At 34.7% G+C, this 15351-nt stretch overlaps 7 protein-coding genes across 7 annotated transcripts; 5 read left to right on the top strand and 2 right to left on the bottom strand.

The window, feature by feature from the left end:
* Window positions 1-563: 563 nt before the first annotated feature.
* Window positions 564-1733, top strand: EIN_080220 (hypothetical protein; the record flags this gene model as incomplete). The annotated part of the gene is made up of 1 exon (XM_004184368.1): window positions 564-1733. The coding sequence occupies one exon, from the start codon at window positions 564-566 to the stop codon at window positions 1731-1733; it is 1170 nt and encodes a 389-aa protein (XP_004184416.1).
* A 1184-nt stretch (window positions 1734-2917) lies between these two features.
* EIN_080210 (hypothetical protein) lies at window positions 2918-4420 on the bottom strand (the record flags this gene model as incomplete). The annotated part of the gene is made up of 1 exon (XM_004184367.1): window positions 2918-4420. One exon carries the CDS (start codon window positions 4418-4420, stop codon window positions 2918-2920), a length of 1503 nt encoding a protein of 500 aa, XP_004184415.1.
* Window positions 4421-4779: 359 nt separating this feature from the next.
* EIN_080200 (hypothetical protein) lies at window positions 4780-5295 on the top strand (the record flags this gene model as incomplete). Its single annotated transcript, XM_004184366.1, has 1 exon — window positions 4780-5295. One exon carries the CDS (start codon window positions 4780-4782, stop codon window positions 5293-5295), a length of 516 nt encoding a protein of 171 aa, XP_004184414.1.
* Window positions 5296-5401: 106 nt separating this feature from the next.
* Window positions 5402-7801, top strand: EIN_080190 (vacuolar protein sorting, putative; the record flags this gene model as incomplete). The annotated part of the gene is made up of 3 exons (XM_004184365.1): window positions 5402-6045; window positions 6099-7633; window positions 7683-7801. The coding sequence occupies 3 exons, from the start codon at window positions 5402-5404 to the stop codon at window positions 7799-7801; spliced, it is 2298 nt and encodes a 765-aa protein (XP_004184413.1).
* Window positions 7802-8003: 202 nt separating this feature from the next.
* Window positions 8004-9281, top strand: EIN_080180 (hypothetical protein; the record flags this gene model as incomplete). The annotated part of the gene is made up of 1 exon (XM_004184364.1): window positions 8004-9281. The coding sequence occupies one exon, from the start codon at window positions 8004-8006 to the stop codon at window positions 9279-9281; it is 1278 nt and encodes a 425-aa protein (XP_004184412.1).
* Window positions 9282-9588: 307 nt separating this feature from the next.
* EIN_080170 (protein serine/threonine kinase, putative) lies at window positions 9589-14802 on the top strand (the record flags this gene model as incomplete). The annotated part of the gene is made up of 1 exon (XM_004184363.1): window positions 9589-14802. One exon carries the CDS (start codon window positions 9589-9591, stop codon window positions 14800-14802), a length of 5214 nt encoding a protein of 1737 aa, XP_004184411.1.
* A 42-nt stretch (window positions 14803-14844) lies between these two features.
* Window positions 14845-15210, bottom strand: EIN_080160 (hypothetical protein; the record flags this gene model as incomplete). The annotated part of the gene is made up of 1 exon (XM_004184362.1): window positions 14845-15210. One exon carries the CDS (start codon window positions 15208-15210, stop codon window positions 14845-14847), a length of 366 nt encoding a protein of 121 aa, XP_004184410.1.
* Between the last annotated feature and the right edge of the window lie 141 nt (window positions 15211-15351).

The raw sequence follows: 15351 nt of genomic DNA, 5'->3' as shown, positions 1-15351 counted from the left end.
TGCTACCCCTTCTCTATTAATATATTAATATATTCAAATAATAAATAAAAAGTATTAAATTATACCATTCAATCTTTGCTATTTTTTTCTTCACTTTCCAATCTTAGTAAAAATTAATAGCACTGTTCTTTTTTTAAAAAGAAGATTAAAAGGTAACAGTTCTTGATGTTTAAAACAATTATTGTAAAAAATACTTATATTATATAGTTAATTTACTATTTGTTTTGAGTTAATTTGTTTTTTATAATAGACCAATGATTTTGAGGTATTAGTCAAAACTATTTAAAAAAACAACGAATTTGAGCAAAGTCATATTTGCCTTAATAAACTAAAGTAGTAACTAAGAAAAAGTATCATGTGATAATTTATTATTTGTACAAAAAGATGGCGACTAAGCGAATATGAACACATAAAAACACAATGATTCGCTCTTTCAAAACTGGATTTTGTATAATTTATTTGGTTTTAATTATTGCTTACTGGACAACACATAACAATTACATCATTGATTTTTGATGTAAATAACAATTTAAGGATCAATGGGTAACTGTTAATAAAAACCCATGTCTAGTACCAATACACACACCACACGAAGAGTCCCAACAAATGGGATCATAAGAACGGAAATTGACCAAGAGGTTGAAAACGCCAGACAATCAACTCAACCACCAACACACACGAAACAATCTCCCACTTCACACTTTTTCTTTAATGTTCTAATCGAAAGATATGGCGGGCTTGAATCACTCTTTACATTCCTTGGACTAAACCCGTTGGTATTCTTGATGATCAGACCGGTGGTTAGTGATTTGTATGTGGACAAAAGAGGAAAAAAGTCATTCTTCTACAATCCCGACGACCGCATCCTCCTTCTTTATTTGTTCTTTAAGTATGATAAATTAAGAATAATTCGTGATCTGTGTCTTCCTTTTGTTAAAACCAATGAACAAATAGAAAGAGAGATCATAATAAGTTCAAAACTGTTCCTTCAGATTATGAGAGACTCTTTCATTACATTTAAGGGCGAGAATCTCCTTAACACTAATGTAAGTGCTATTATCGATTGCACGATGGTTCCTTGTAATCGACCAAGCACTTATTTCGCTTCTTCGATGATATTTTACAGTGGAAAGTACAAAGCATATTGCATTAAGGAGGAAGTAATCGTGAATGCAGAAAGCGAAACAGCAGCTTTTGTTTCTCAAGGAAAACCAGGAGTACAACACGATATGAAACTTCTGAAAGAAACGGCTCAGGAAATCAGTCATATGCTGGGAGGAAAGAAGATGATAGGTGACAAAGGGTACAAGGGAATTGATGCTTATGTTCCCAATTCGTTTATCCCAACAACAAGTCCTCTCCGTGAAAAATGTTGCCTTATTGAAAGATTCTTCGGAAGGCTTAAAACCGTCTTTGCTTTTGCAAGAACAAAGTTTGTGAAAGCGTTTGAAAATTTTGATGCCATGTTTGTTTTCTCCTGTTGTTTTTGCAATGTTGATATCCAAATTAACCCACTTATTGCGGAAGATGCAGCTAATTACCAAAACATTGTTGACAATTTCATGAACAGCATAGAAGAAAGAAGAAAGCTGCATCGAGAGAGTAACAGAATTTATCGAAGAAGACAACAAATTCAAATGAATGCTCTTATCAATGAGCAACATAGAAATGCCCGAGAAGATCAAAGTGGAGAAGATGAGACTGAAATTGAAGCAGACTTTCGTGATGATTAAAATTAACTCAATCCAAAAAGCTTTTTTTATTTGGTATTTTTTCTTTAAATTAAACGGGAATTGTGGAGGGATAGGGGAGCATTCTCATTTAAACAAAGAGCAATCTTTGTGATAATTTCCCAACTCATAAGAATCTTTTATTACCCTTTTTCCTCAATTTCTTTCTCAAGTCTTGTATTTTGAGATAAGTCATATATTCGCCCAAAAAGATTGCTACAAGAAACTTAAAGAAAACTTCAAAGCAAGATGATACGTTTCTTCGGGAAATGATCGGAAGAGAAAGCATTTCCAGAGTTTTTCAATTAAAGAATTGTTATTGTGATGATGTGGCTTTATTATTCAAAAAGTAGTGGACAAAAAGAAAATGATTCTATAATTAAGAGTCGAGTCGATTTCTGAAACGTCATTGGTCTAATGAAATAATTTATTCAACATTTTTCAACTCTTTTTTTGTTTTTCAATAAAAAGAATAACATATTTGAATTATTATTGTTAATAAAAATGGTTTTTTGTTATAGAGGGATATACCCAAATTGAACGGGTATTATCCCGTATCTAAATTTATATTCTAATAATAATAATAAACAAAAACCCCGTTTTTTAGTACTTATTTACACTTCTATTATGTTACATTGTTAGTAACAATGTTATTTAAAATATAACACAAATTATAATTCCACAAAAGTTACAGTTTAAAACAAACAATCAAAGATTATAACTATGAGTATAATTGAAATAATCATTAATAATAATAAGTAACATTAAAATCATTTTTAAAACAAATTTATTAATGTTTTTATTGGATTATACCCAATTTTTTCCAGTATTTTGACGTAAATTTTATTCATTTAATAGTTCCATTTTTGGCTTATTCACTTTAAAAAAAATAATTAATAATAAATCAATTGTATAATAAAAAATTATCATAAGTTGTTTCTTTGTTGTTAGTTTTTTATCAACTATAATTTTATAAACAGTGTTTGAATTCAAACAGTGTAACAAATAATCACGTGATAATTTGTTACAAGTCGTAATAAAAAGTTACATTTTAACATTTGAATTATTGAAGTTGCAAACCACAACTTTTAATAAAAAGTTGTGGTTTGCAACTTATTTATAAAGTATAGTTTTGGGTTTCACTATATCGAAGAGAACGAAGTGTTGAATCACATTTTGAATATAACTTATAATAAAATATCATCAAAACTATCACTTTCCAAAACTCCGTCACCTTCCTCATATTCGATAAACTGTTGAATTTTTTCGCATTTAGTTAATTGTTTAGTTTTTTTGAAATTAACTTTTTGTTTAACGTTTTGTATTTTGTTAGTGTAGATGTCTTTAGCTAGTTTGGATGATATAATTAAAGTTTTGATTTTGTCGCAAAAGACATCACACAGTAATTGTTTTTGATAGAAATAATAATGGTTATTAGTAGTGTCGATGTAATTGTTGATGGTATTGTCGAATATATATCCAAACACGATGTCATATTCAATAATAAGGATTAAAGTGTCTAATGTACAGTCCACTAAAGGTTGCTTAGTTTTGTCTGACAGCACCAAAACAAGACTTTTAAATGTATACGAGCCGACTATCTGCACAGTCTTTATCAGTAAAAGTGGTGCGTCGATTCCTTGTGAATATTTTTTTATAATATCTTTGTCATACTTTGGAAATGTAACACTGACGTTCTGAGTAATAGTGTTCAACTGTAATTCTTCAAGTACCTTCGCCTTAGACAAATCAACACTTTTGAATCTTCCAAAGAGTCTGAGTTGCTTCAAATTGTCCAAACTCTGCCAATTCCCAATTTGAAATACTGCTTCGTCCACTGCTATTTCACATTCAACTAACGTTCTTGGTAGAAGTATAACAAGTGGTGGACTTGTAGCGTTAGAAAACAAAAATTTGGTTAACCTTGAGAAGTGTGAATAGTCCAAAGTTCGTTGTTTGTTATGTACACACTCAATCCCGATTGAAATCAATGTGTCGTTGATACTTATTAGTTTGTATAGATCATCGGTAAGTGTTTCAAGTGAAATATTTAACACTTCTCGCTCTGTATATATCGGGTTATTAATACACATTTTTAAGTTCTTATAATAAAGTGTTTTAAAATAAACATAGCTTGATACACCAACAGACGTCTCAGTACGCTCTTGACATAATTCCTCAATGAACAAGGGCAATTCTTGTGAATATGTGTTACATAGATAAAATACAACAACTTTGAGTGTGTGCATTTGAATCAGTATTTTAATATCTTGCCCAGAACTGGTTTCTAAAATTACCACCTTTCTTAATTTGTCAAATTGTGGTAAACTCGTGATGTGCTTCTCTTTGATTTTAACTGCGACAACTTTGTTAATAAGTTGTGGATAACTACGAACAATATCATTCACATTCTCTTCGTCCAAACTGAAATCGAACAAAACGTTGTTGTATTGTTGAATTTGTTCTTTGAAGTATGGTAGGATGTCGAAAGATTTCCCAACGACAGTCACCAAATTCGGGAGAAGCTTAAATAAATATTTTAAATTCATCCATTTCATCATTGGGTTCCTTTTTAATATTTTCACTCCTTCACAACAATTCTTCGAGACTTTAATTAATGTGTCTAAGACTGTCCGCTGTGTTATATGAAGTGCGATATTCGCAATATATACGGCTTCGATCTTTGTCATTTACTATTAACTAGTTTTTATTCTTATTACTAGTTATTAAAAATATATTATATTTATAATATAATTATAGAATTTGTTTTTTTTATTTAATTTGAAATGCCGAATGTTCAGCATTTCAAATTAAAAAATCAATTCAATCTATTAATAAACTATTGTTTATTAATAACAATTGAAAAACAATACTTAATAATCTTTTAATAATTTATAGTTATTGTTGTTGCTCTACAACTTTCTTTTTGAGCTCCAAAAAACCACGAAACAATAGTAAAATATAAGAAATAAATAGTAATAAATACTTATTCTTGTATTGTATCGAAATATTTTTCTAAGAACTTCAACACCATAGTATATTATTTTCAATGGACGAATTTCAAATCCAAGTTTTGAAAGAGATGGAAACGAGTCTCAAAAGAATTGCCCCTTTCATTAAAACGAGCAAGTCACCACAATATTACCCGATTGCAATTCAATTTCAGAACACCCTTAAATGTTTTGATATCATACCAATCTCCTTAGGGATGTTACAAAAACTGTTTTCACACTACCTCCATTTTCTTCGAGTCCCCGAGGTGAACGCATTAATGGTACCATCGACGATCCGGTGTGTTATTTTGTTAGGATCGGATCCAAGAAACACACCATTTCTAGTCGACACACTTCGATTCATAATAACATGCTCTTTTGACCAAAAGCTCCGAGTCATCGAAACTTTTTTAAGAAACATCTCTTCGGTCCAAATCAGTTCACTCATTCCTTTACTTCTTCCAATGGTCTATGCGCCTTCTTCACAAGATACAATACCAGACCAGTCTCTTGCAGCTTTCAAAGAGCTCCTCTTTTGCTTTTCAAACGATGTGTCCGAGCGAGATAAATAACATTTTTGTACAGAACATTGAATTTTTGTTATAGAACGTTGCACCACTGAACTGAATAAATTGAAATATAAGTTACTCTTTTCTCTACTAAAACTGTAAAAGAAGTATGAACAAGTCGGACAAGGACGACACAAAACCACAGAGCAACTTCTTCTCATTCAAGGCAAGCGACTTCTTTCACCTTTCAGTGAAGCCACAATTGGCAGATACTGACTTGTTAAAAGTCTACCAAACAACACTGGAAGGCTATTTCACGGAAAGTAAGCCAATTTCTGAGGCTTCTTCACAACAAAAAAAGTACATCATTTGCGACGAAAAGGCTAAAGACTTACTTGAACTGACTATTGGTCTCGACTTACAAAAAAGTCCGTGTAAATTTGAGGACATTTATTTGTTAGGCTCCGAGTTCCAAACAAATGCCCTTTCAGGCGCTTACGTTTTCTTTGTAATTTCGAAGGTGGAGTCGTATGAAGAAGTTGATAAGACCATTGAAAAACTCACGGCGACAAGCTCGGAGAACCCACACATCACGGTGTTTCGATGCTTTTCGGGAACAGAAATGTGGGACTTAGAAATCATGTTTGGCTTCGACAACTTCACGAAAAGGTATAAAACAGAACGAGGCGAGAACGGAGAGAAAATAGACGTCCAAGAGAAGTATAAAGTTGATTACATCGAGAGACTCCCCATTGTCATGCCAGTCATTATGGATGACTTGGTATCTTTACAAATTGATGATGCATTCGCAAGGTTTGTGATTCATCGACATCACTCTATAACATCCAAACAAACTAATATAACAGATTGTATTGTTACTATGATGTTGGCATTGTACAATTGTCCGCAGAGGGTATCAATAATCTGCAGCGGATTATAGGGCGCTTCCCGCGCATCCGAAGTGTCGGAGAGTATTCTAAACGACTTGGAGAATTGATTGGACAACCTCTTGGTGACACTCCAATATCAAAGGATTTCATGGAATGTATCATCTTTGATCGTACTTTAGACATGTTAACGCCAAATGTGAAGTCGATGGCGTATATGTCCCTTCTTGATGAGTCCGAGAATTTGAATGGGGACTGTTCGACGATAACGACTGAATCGAGTATCATTGGAAGTGCGACACAAGTCCAAGCCCTCATTGAATATGCCAAAAATAAGAGTGAGATGAGGTATCCCCTCTATTGTAATGATTTCAAACTGATTTGCGATTTATATATCGGTTCGGTCCAACCAGAAATTGATAAAGTGGCTCAGAGAATTAAAGCAGACGATTTAACAGCAGAACAAAATAAAGATGAGACACAAAGAAGTCTGATATCGTACGTTAGAATGCCTATTAGACTACAGTCGTATGTGTTTAATGACTGCCACGTGGAATATGTGAGTAAGATTCTGTCTTCATTGTTATGCGACATGAGTGACGACATGATGAAAGTGAAGTACTATTTGAAAGACTGCGTCGACTACTCCTTTGGACGGTTTTTCGGACTGAAACAAAACCCATTTGACTCTGTTGAGGAAATGATCTATGAAAGTCCGACTCTTTCCACTTCGAAATTTCCATCATTTTTTGGTCGTGAAACATTTCCGGATAACATTGCACGAGTTCTTGGAAGACTTTCAATGTTGTGTGGATTGTACAATGGAATGGAGTCTGAGGACTTTGATAAGTATCAGAAACTACTCACAGACGTTTATGGCATTTGGGTCACATCTGTGTTGGCTAAGATGGAGAAGGTCGAGTTCTTATTTAGAAAAGGAACACCCAATTTGAGAAGAAAGGCATTCCCTGAAATCAACTCGGTGATGCCAAGTTATTCAGACGGAAGTGATAACCCAAGAAGTCAAGTTGCAGGCGACTTTGATCCGATTGAAATGAATTATATGCACTACCAACCACTCTTTTCACAATACCTCAAAGATTATTTGGAGTTCATTCAAGCAACACAAAACGAGATGACACAAAGAGAAAACAATGAGGAAATGGAATACACTCTTCAACGAAAGCTTGAAAAAAGAAGAGAGCGAGAGAGGAAAATTAGAAATGGCGAACGAGTCGATGACGACGAGGAAGACGAAGAAACAGACGAACACGGTGTACCTCTAATTAAGCACACCAACTTCGTACCAGTCAAAAGTAAAGTTGAAAATGAAGAGTATCAGAAAATGAAGTTTGAACATAAGACACAGTTGGATTCATTATTCACTGGCTGTGATGAGGAATATACAAAAATCGTTGGCGAGTCGGATATAAACGCGCCGTACATTTTTGTGTTTGTCATAGGTGGTATTACTCTCGGAGAAATTTCAATGCTCAGACTTATTGCTCAAAGGTGTTTGTTATTTATTTTCATATGTTCATATTTATTGATAATAACATGTAGATGGTAAAAAAGTTATCATTGGGTCAACCAACATTCTGAGAAAGAAAACGTCCATCCCACACCAAATCGTGAACGCGTGCTACGAGGAATACACACGCATCAACACAACAATAAATTAACTCGTTCATTTTTAAGTTGAATTTTTAAAGTGCCGTTTGTCTGTTATTGTGTCCAGATATTGGTTTATTAAAATATAATTTAATTATACCATTTAATAACTATAATTTAACAATAATTTAGTTAATGGTATATTATAGTAATATTGAACTATAATTTTGATTCCTCTTTTGAACTGGTTTATCTTGTATTACTCAAAGAGGAATGAATTTGTTCAAGAATTTGCGTTTGGGTACGTTGAGAGAAGATGCCCCAACGCAAAAAGTGAAAGAAAAACCACAGGAGTACTCGATTATTGTTATAGACATGCGATACCACCCAGACAGAGTTCTCAAACCATCATCACAATTACCACAAATCTACGTGTTTCTCCATGGGAAACCTAAAACACTACCACAGAAGTATTCTTATACCTCTGACGAAGTTACTATATCATCACCGTACAAATTGTCAACTCCAAAAATCATTGAAACACAATCGCTTTATAATAGAGACGTGAAGACGTGTTGTGCGTCTGTTGTTGTGAATTCCCCAACACCATTTTGCGTCATTGCAATTTGTCTCAACAGCATTTTTGGAGCAAAGGAAAACGGAATTTTGGAGAACGACAAAGTGCTCTCGACAGAAGAACTTGTCTTGTATTATCTGTTTTCAGTCTTTAAGTTGCCTTACAACCAAATGCTAACCTTTGTGTGTGGAGACTTTCTATCAGATATTATAGACGCCAACAACAACATCAAAACCACTCCACAAGACACTTCACTTGCTTCGATAGATTCATGGAGTAACGAAGAAGCCGAGTTTAAAATATCCGAATTGGGTGATTCTGATCTCTTAAGCGCACTCTTCCAAATTGCTCAACGTAAAGACCGTCTCGGGAGTTTAGCTCGCAGTGAAATTGTTGCAAAAGTTCTTACTGAAAATGCGATATCCTCAACTACATTAGTTCAACACGACAAACTCCCATTTCTCTTCGTTGATACAATGTGTGAATTATACAGTCAAATTTCGACTCTTGTCAATGCAACAAAGAAGTCGACTGGGATATACGAGTTTGTGAATGACTACACCCAATTGGTAGCTAAGAAATACAAAGAACACATAGAAGGAGGACTCACATTTTTTCAGCTGTTTCGTGGGCTCATGAAATACTCTCGTGTTGTTCCAAAGGTGGACATTCAGACACAAATCCTCCTTGGAACTTTGAAGCGCAAAGTCGACAAAAGGGACATCGATTTCCAACGAACAAACTTCCCCAAACTTTCGTCATTTGAAATCAAAAGCGCTCTATCACCTTCGTTTATGGAACTCATTCATTATTTCAATGCTGTCTCTCCAGAAATTATACTCAATAGTGTTAGAGAAAGAAACCACTTACACATTTTGATTCCACACGCGGAAAAGGAAGATAAAGTGAAGTGCGTGAAAATCGATGGGGCCGAAGGCGATTTGTGGTTCACGTTCATCGTTTTTGATTTTTGAGAGGGTCAAGAATTTGTTGGAAAGTACACTTGAGGGAAGACCTTGACTTTATGTGATTTTTTGTTTTGTTTCGCAGTTTTTAGCGGAGAGAAGAAGATGCATTTTCTTATTGATTACCTTTAAAAAGGATATAACCGTTACAACATGTTTCTTGTTATTTTGTGATGGGCTTTGTGGTGTTTTTGTCCTTTCACAATAGTTATTTGCTTGTAATATCTTGTTTCAACATTTTGAAGTTGTTGAAACTCACTATTTATGCACAAGCCTTTTATTTTCACCAAAAGAGGAAACTGGATATATAAACAGTATGAAACTGTTGGTTAATAAGAGGTTTTTCATTGGTTTTTATCTTTCTACAATACTCTCTTTAATAATTAATGTGTATGGATGTGATCAGGTGAAGTGCGACTGTGTGGGTGGAAAGTGTGTATCCTGTCGACCAGGATATTACTTCAAAATAATGAATGAATGTGAATTGTGTGATGCTGGGTTTATCAATCCTCAGCACACAACAAATATGGCATGTCAAGCATGTCCACCCGGAACGACTTCGGATGAGTATCGGGTACAGTGTAATCCATGCCCACAAGGTGAGTACAATCCATCTACAGGTTCTATTTGTTTGAAGTGTGAAAATGGCACTTTCACAAATCAAATAAATTCAACAAATTGTCAAAAGTGTTCTTCATGTGTATACTGTGATCCTGCGACTGGAAATTGCCTTCGTTGTTCCAAAGGAGAAGGTCTTTTATTGGACAGATGTATTATATGTGAACCTGGCTATTTTGGAATTGGCGGATACTTGTCGTGTACTAGATGTCCATTTGGATATATTGCACCACTTAAAAATTCGAGTTCATGTATACATTGTGGACAAGGAAAAACATCAAACGTGTATAATACCGAGTGTATAATTTGTCCTCCTGGAACATCAAGTACATCTTCACAACTCTCTTGTAAAATGTGTGAAGATGGTTTTTACTCTGAAGGGAACAAACCATATTGTACTCCATGTGGAGAAGGTACTACATCTTCGGATGACCATTCACTGTGTGTTATTTGCCCAGCAGGAACATACAATTCACAAAATGGTTCTACTTGTAAAGAATGTCCAAATAATACATACTCGGGTATTGGATGTACCAAGTGTAAAGCATGCGAAAATGGATGTGAAAAATGTATGTCACAATTTGGGTTTTGTGAAATTTGCCAAAGTGGTTTTCGTCTTACAGAAAAATACACATGCGAGGGGTGTAAATCCGGTACTTATTCTTCAAGAGGATCGACCACGTGTTCAAGTTGTTTAAAGGGGTATTACTCAAAGGAGAAGTCCGAGAAATGTGAAATGTGTTCGGAAACCTGTTTGACATGTTCCAAAACGAGTGGAAATTGTCTTAATTGTGAACCTGGCAATTTTATTAATGGTAGTGTTTGTCGAACATGCCCACCTGGTACATTTTCGGATGGAACAGATTCAAAGTGTTTACCATGTCCAAAAGGTACATTTTCTTCAAAAGAAAAATCTTCGAGTTGTATTCAATGTAGACTTGGAACATTTTCTGATCAGGCCGGATCCTCAACATGCAAAAAGTGTATTGGATGTCTTAATTGTGATAACCAAAATGGAGAATGTAAAAATTGTGAATATGGGTTTTTTGTTCACAACAATTGTTGTGAACAATGTGTACCCGGGACATATTCAATTACAAATAGTTTGTTTTGTGCCGAATGTCCTTCTGGTTCTTACCAGACAAGAGGTGGGTCAACTATTTGTGATTATTGTCCATTTCTGACATATTCCAATCGTGGGTGGCCTCATTGTAAAAAGTGTTCTCCAAATTGTGCTTCGTGTGATTCAAAAACTGGTAAGTGCCTTAGTTGTAGAAAAGGAAGAGGCATGGTCAATGGAATTTGCGAAGATTGTGTGAAAGGTCAATACTCTAAAGGTGGAATCACTTCATGTCAAGGGTGCCCTTTAAATACATTTTCGAATACAACTGGTTTGGATAAATGTTTTCCATGTGAAATCGGGTGTGATGGTTGTAATAGTTCTGATGGAGCTTGTATTTCTTGTATTCCTGGATATGGGTTTTACAACCATCATTGTTACCGTTGTTTTTCTGGAACTTATTCAAAAGGAAAATTTTCTGAATGTATTTTTTGCAATGCTTCTTGTAAATTTTGCGAACTTACAACAGGAAAGTGTCGTGACCATCCAGAAGGGATGAAGGTGGACAAATTTGGGAAGTTGGTATACTGTTCTATAAAGGGGGTCTGTTCTAAATGTGACAACAACACAAGTGAAGAAGACAGAAAATGTGTTCAATGTCAACAAGGGTTTTATTTAAATAATACAGACAACAATTGTTACGTGTGTTACAATTTGGACCATAATTGCGAAAAGTGTTCAACTTCAGAAAGAAAGTGTTATACTTGTTCGGATAATTACATTTCTGTTGGTTCCAAATGTGAACTCTGTGGCGATGGGTATTTGAAAATCCATGAAGAATGTGTTGAATGCTTCACTTTGAAAGATTTTTGTAAGAGATGTGTTAAAGACAATTCAACAATTAAGTGTCTGGAATGTTTTTCTCCATACCAGTTGGTTAATGGGTCTTGTGAATTTTGTAAAAATCAATTACATTTTGATTTGATTACAAATCAATGCAAAGATAATTTGAAGTGGTGTGTCGAACAAAACAATAACACCTGTCTTGCTTGTGAGATAAACAAAAATTTGGTCAAAGGTATTTGTCTTAATTTAGATAATCAATGTTTGACTTTTTCCCAAAAATCGTGTGATGTGTGTAACTCTTTTACAGTGAGCACTAATGGATCTTGTGTTAACACAAAAAATAACTGTTCAATAAGCAAAGAAGGTGATAACTCAACTTGTCTGAAGTGTGAAGACAATTATTATTTGTACAAGGGGCAATGCTTGGCTAAAACGGACCATTGTACATTGTTCCATGATGGTTCATGTTTTCAGTGTCAAAGTGGTTTTTATGGTAAATTATGTAATGCATGTGGAGGGAATAAAAAATGTGTTGAAGTAAACAATTCTTTGTATGATCTCACTTGTGACAATGGACAATATTTGTGTGCTTCTTCCAATTTATGTATTGAAGAAAAGGCGTGTGTAAAGGTGGATGGCAATTATTGCTCAAATTGTGACACAAATTATCATTTATCATTCGGGAGATGCATCAAAAATACCCAATGCACAATCGAAAACGTAGACAAATGTATTTATTGTGAGAATGGGATTGTCTTTAACAATGAATGTGTTCCAAAGGATAAATTGAATTGTCTCAAAGTCAGATATAACCAGTGCCAAATGTGTAAGCCGGGCTTTGTTCTTAAAGAGTTTGGGTGTGCAAATATGTCATCTATATTACAAGACCCCTATTGTAAACACATGAACATTACACGTAACAGTTGTTTAAATTGTGGTTCTCGTTATTACCTGGAAAACGGGAAGTGTGTTCCAATGATGAAAACTGTTCCTATCTACCCATCCAATTATAATCAAAATTGTTTCGAAAGATCATCGAATGGATGTATAAGATGTCAAAGTGGTTATTATATCAAAAAAGGAGTGTGTGTCCCATGTACAAATGGATGTATTTCATGTTACAATTCGACTTATTGTACAAAATGCGGCCCATTTAGATTTTTGGAATATGGGATGTGTCACGATTTGAACGAAATGATTGTTCGGTGCGAAGAACTGATGCCAAATTTGCGAGGGTGTTTGTGGTGTCGCAATGGATTTTTCAAGGCGAGTGATGGCAAAAATTGTGAGTTGTGTATGCCATTTTGTAAAACGTGTGTTGAAAGGGGATCGTGTATTACTTGCAACGAAAAATACTTCCACTTGTCTCCACGCGAAAGTTGTGAGTCGTACGACAATCTTTTATATTGTGTCAATAAAACAGAAACTGGGTGTACAAAATGTGAAAATGGTTATTATATAGATAATGGACTTTGTACACAATGTACACTCAATTGTCAAACTTGTGCAAATCAAATTGATTGTGAAACTTGTCAAGACAATTTTGTGTTAGTTTCAAATCGGTGTGTTTATTATTTGGATATTCCCCACTGTGTCAAGTCGGGTCACTCAATGTGTGTTAAGTGCGAGAGCGGGTACAATGTCAACTTGGATAAAAACGGATGTAAAGTTGCACCCAAGACAACAACCATCTTGGTGACTGTTAGTATTGTTTTATTGATACTCTTTATAATATGTTTAGTGATTATAGGGGTTGTTACGTTTATTCACTTCTCTCGAATTAAAAAAGAGGAAACTAAACGCAATGAGAGTATCACTGTGTTCAAAATGGCAACATCACAAATCACATTTTTTAACATTGGAGACGATATTGTGTGCAACAAGAGAACAGTTTTCTTTGAAGGGTTGCTTCCCGTCGACGAAATATCTCGAGAACTTCTTTGTATTGGGAACATTGGTAAGAGTCGATTAAAAGTACAGCTCACAACAAAACAAAACCAGCCCGGATATGCGACTGAAGTCACTCCCAAAATTATATCCCTCAAGAGTGGATTTGCTTGTGAGTTTGAAATAACAGTCAAACCCCTCTACTCAACAAAAGTAACTGATATCTTAGAAGTCGTTGCAATGCATTTACAAAAGGGAACGACCATCACCGCACCAATTAAAATATGTTTTGAGACAGAGGCAACATCACATCTTGATCCAAACGACCTCACCTATGAAAAGAAAATCGGCGAAGGTTCTTTTGGCATAGTGTATAAAGGGTTGTTCAAAGGAAACGTAGTAGCTATCAAGAACATGAAAGACGTTGGGTTCATTGATGCATTAGAGGAGTTTAAAAAAGAGATCTCCATGTTCGACAAATTTTGTTCTGAGAACATTGTCCACTACTTTGGGAGTGTCATAGTCACAAACAAGATTTGTGTTGTCACAGAATTCGCACAATACGGCTCGCTTGGTGATTTAATAAGGAAAAAGGTTCCAATTGACATGAAAATGCGGTTTAAACTGTTGTATGATGCTGCTAAAGGTATTGAATACCTCCACTCCAATGACATATTACATCGCGATGTTAAACCAGACAACATCCTCGTCTTTTCATTAGAAAGAGACATTCTTGTGAATGCAAAATTGACTGATTTTGGGTCATCGCGGAATGTGAATAGTTTGATCACTAACATCACATTCACTCGAGGAATAGGAACTCCAGCATATATGCCACCAGAGATTTTACTTCAGAGGAGATACGAGAAAATGGCGGACGTCTATTCCTTTGGTATAACAATATATGAGTGTTACTACGGGCATCTTGCTTACTCAAAAGAGAAATACCCATACGCTTGGAACATAGCTCACGCTGTTGTAAATGGGAAGCGGCCTCCTTTTGAAGAGAATGAGAATTGTGACGTCATGAATCTTATAGAGAATTGTTGGATGGATAATCCACAAGACAGATACCCAATCGAAATTATCACATCAGAGATATACACTTTGCTGTATTAAGAAGCACACACGAGTAAATAAGGAGCGGAAGTCATCACTAAATTATATATAAGTAAGTCCTTTTATAACATTTTGTATTGAGGCGAATGTAAATCGGAAGACCTCTTTTCTGAGGTGGAATATAATGACTGTTGGAAGAGTCTCTACACGATATCTCTCGACCATATCGCAACTCTCGCAAACTAGAAAGAGTCTCACGTGGTTAGCAGTAGCGACAGTTATCAATTTTTCAATCGCGTAAATGTCTGGTACTACTTCGGTCTGAAATGAAAACATGAGCACAGACTTTTCACCCTTGTCAATATTACTAAACTGGTCAACAGAATTCACTTTGTAAAATTTGGTCCAATCGACTATGTGATTTAAAGGTAGTGATATTTCTTTATCCATCTCCCCGACTTCGTTCATATCTTCTGCTTTTTAAAGTTTTTTATTCAATTCAATGTAATATAATATATTAAATAATTATATTTAATTATATTATGGTTAATATGTTGAATAATATTTTATTATATTATATTTTATAATATTTTAATATATTTACTCAAA

Source organism: Entamoeba invadens (assembly GCF_000330505.1).
Source record: "Entamoeba invadens IP1 unplaced genomic scaffold scaff_1105074725643, whole genome shotgun sequence".
NCBI classification, from domain to species: Eukaryota; Evosea; order Mastigamoebida; family Endamoebidae; genus Entamoeba; species Entamoeba invadens.
The sequence above is the reverse complement of the archived record's forward strand: the minus strand, read 5'-3'. Positions and strand labels throughout refer to the sequence as shown.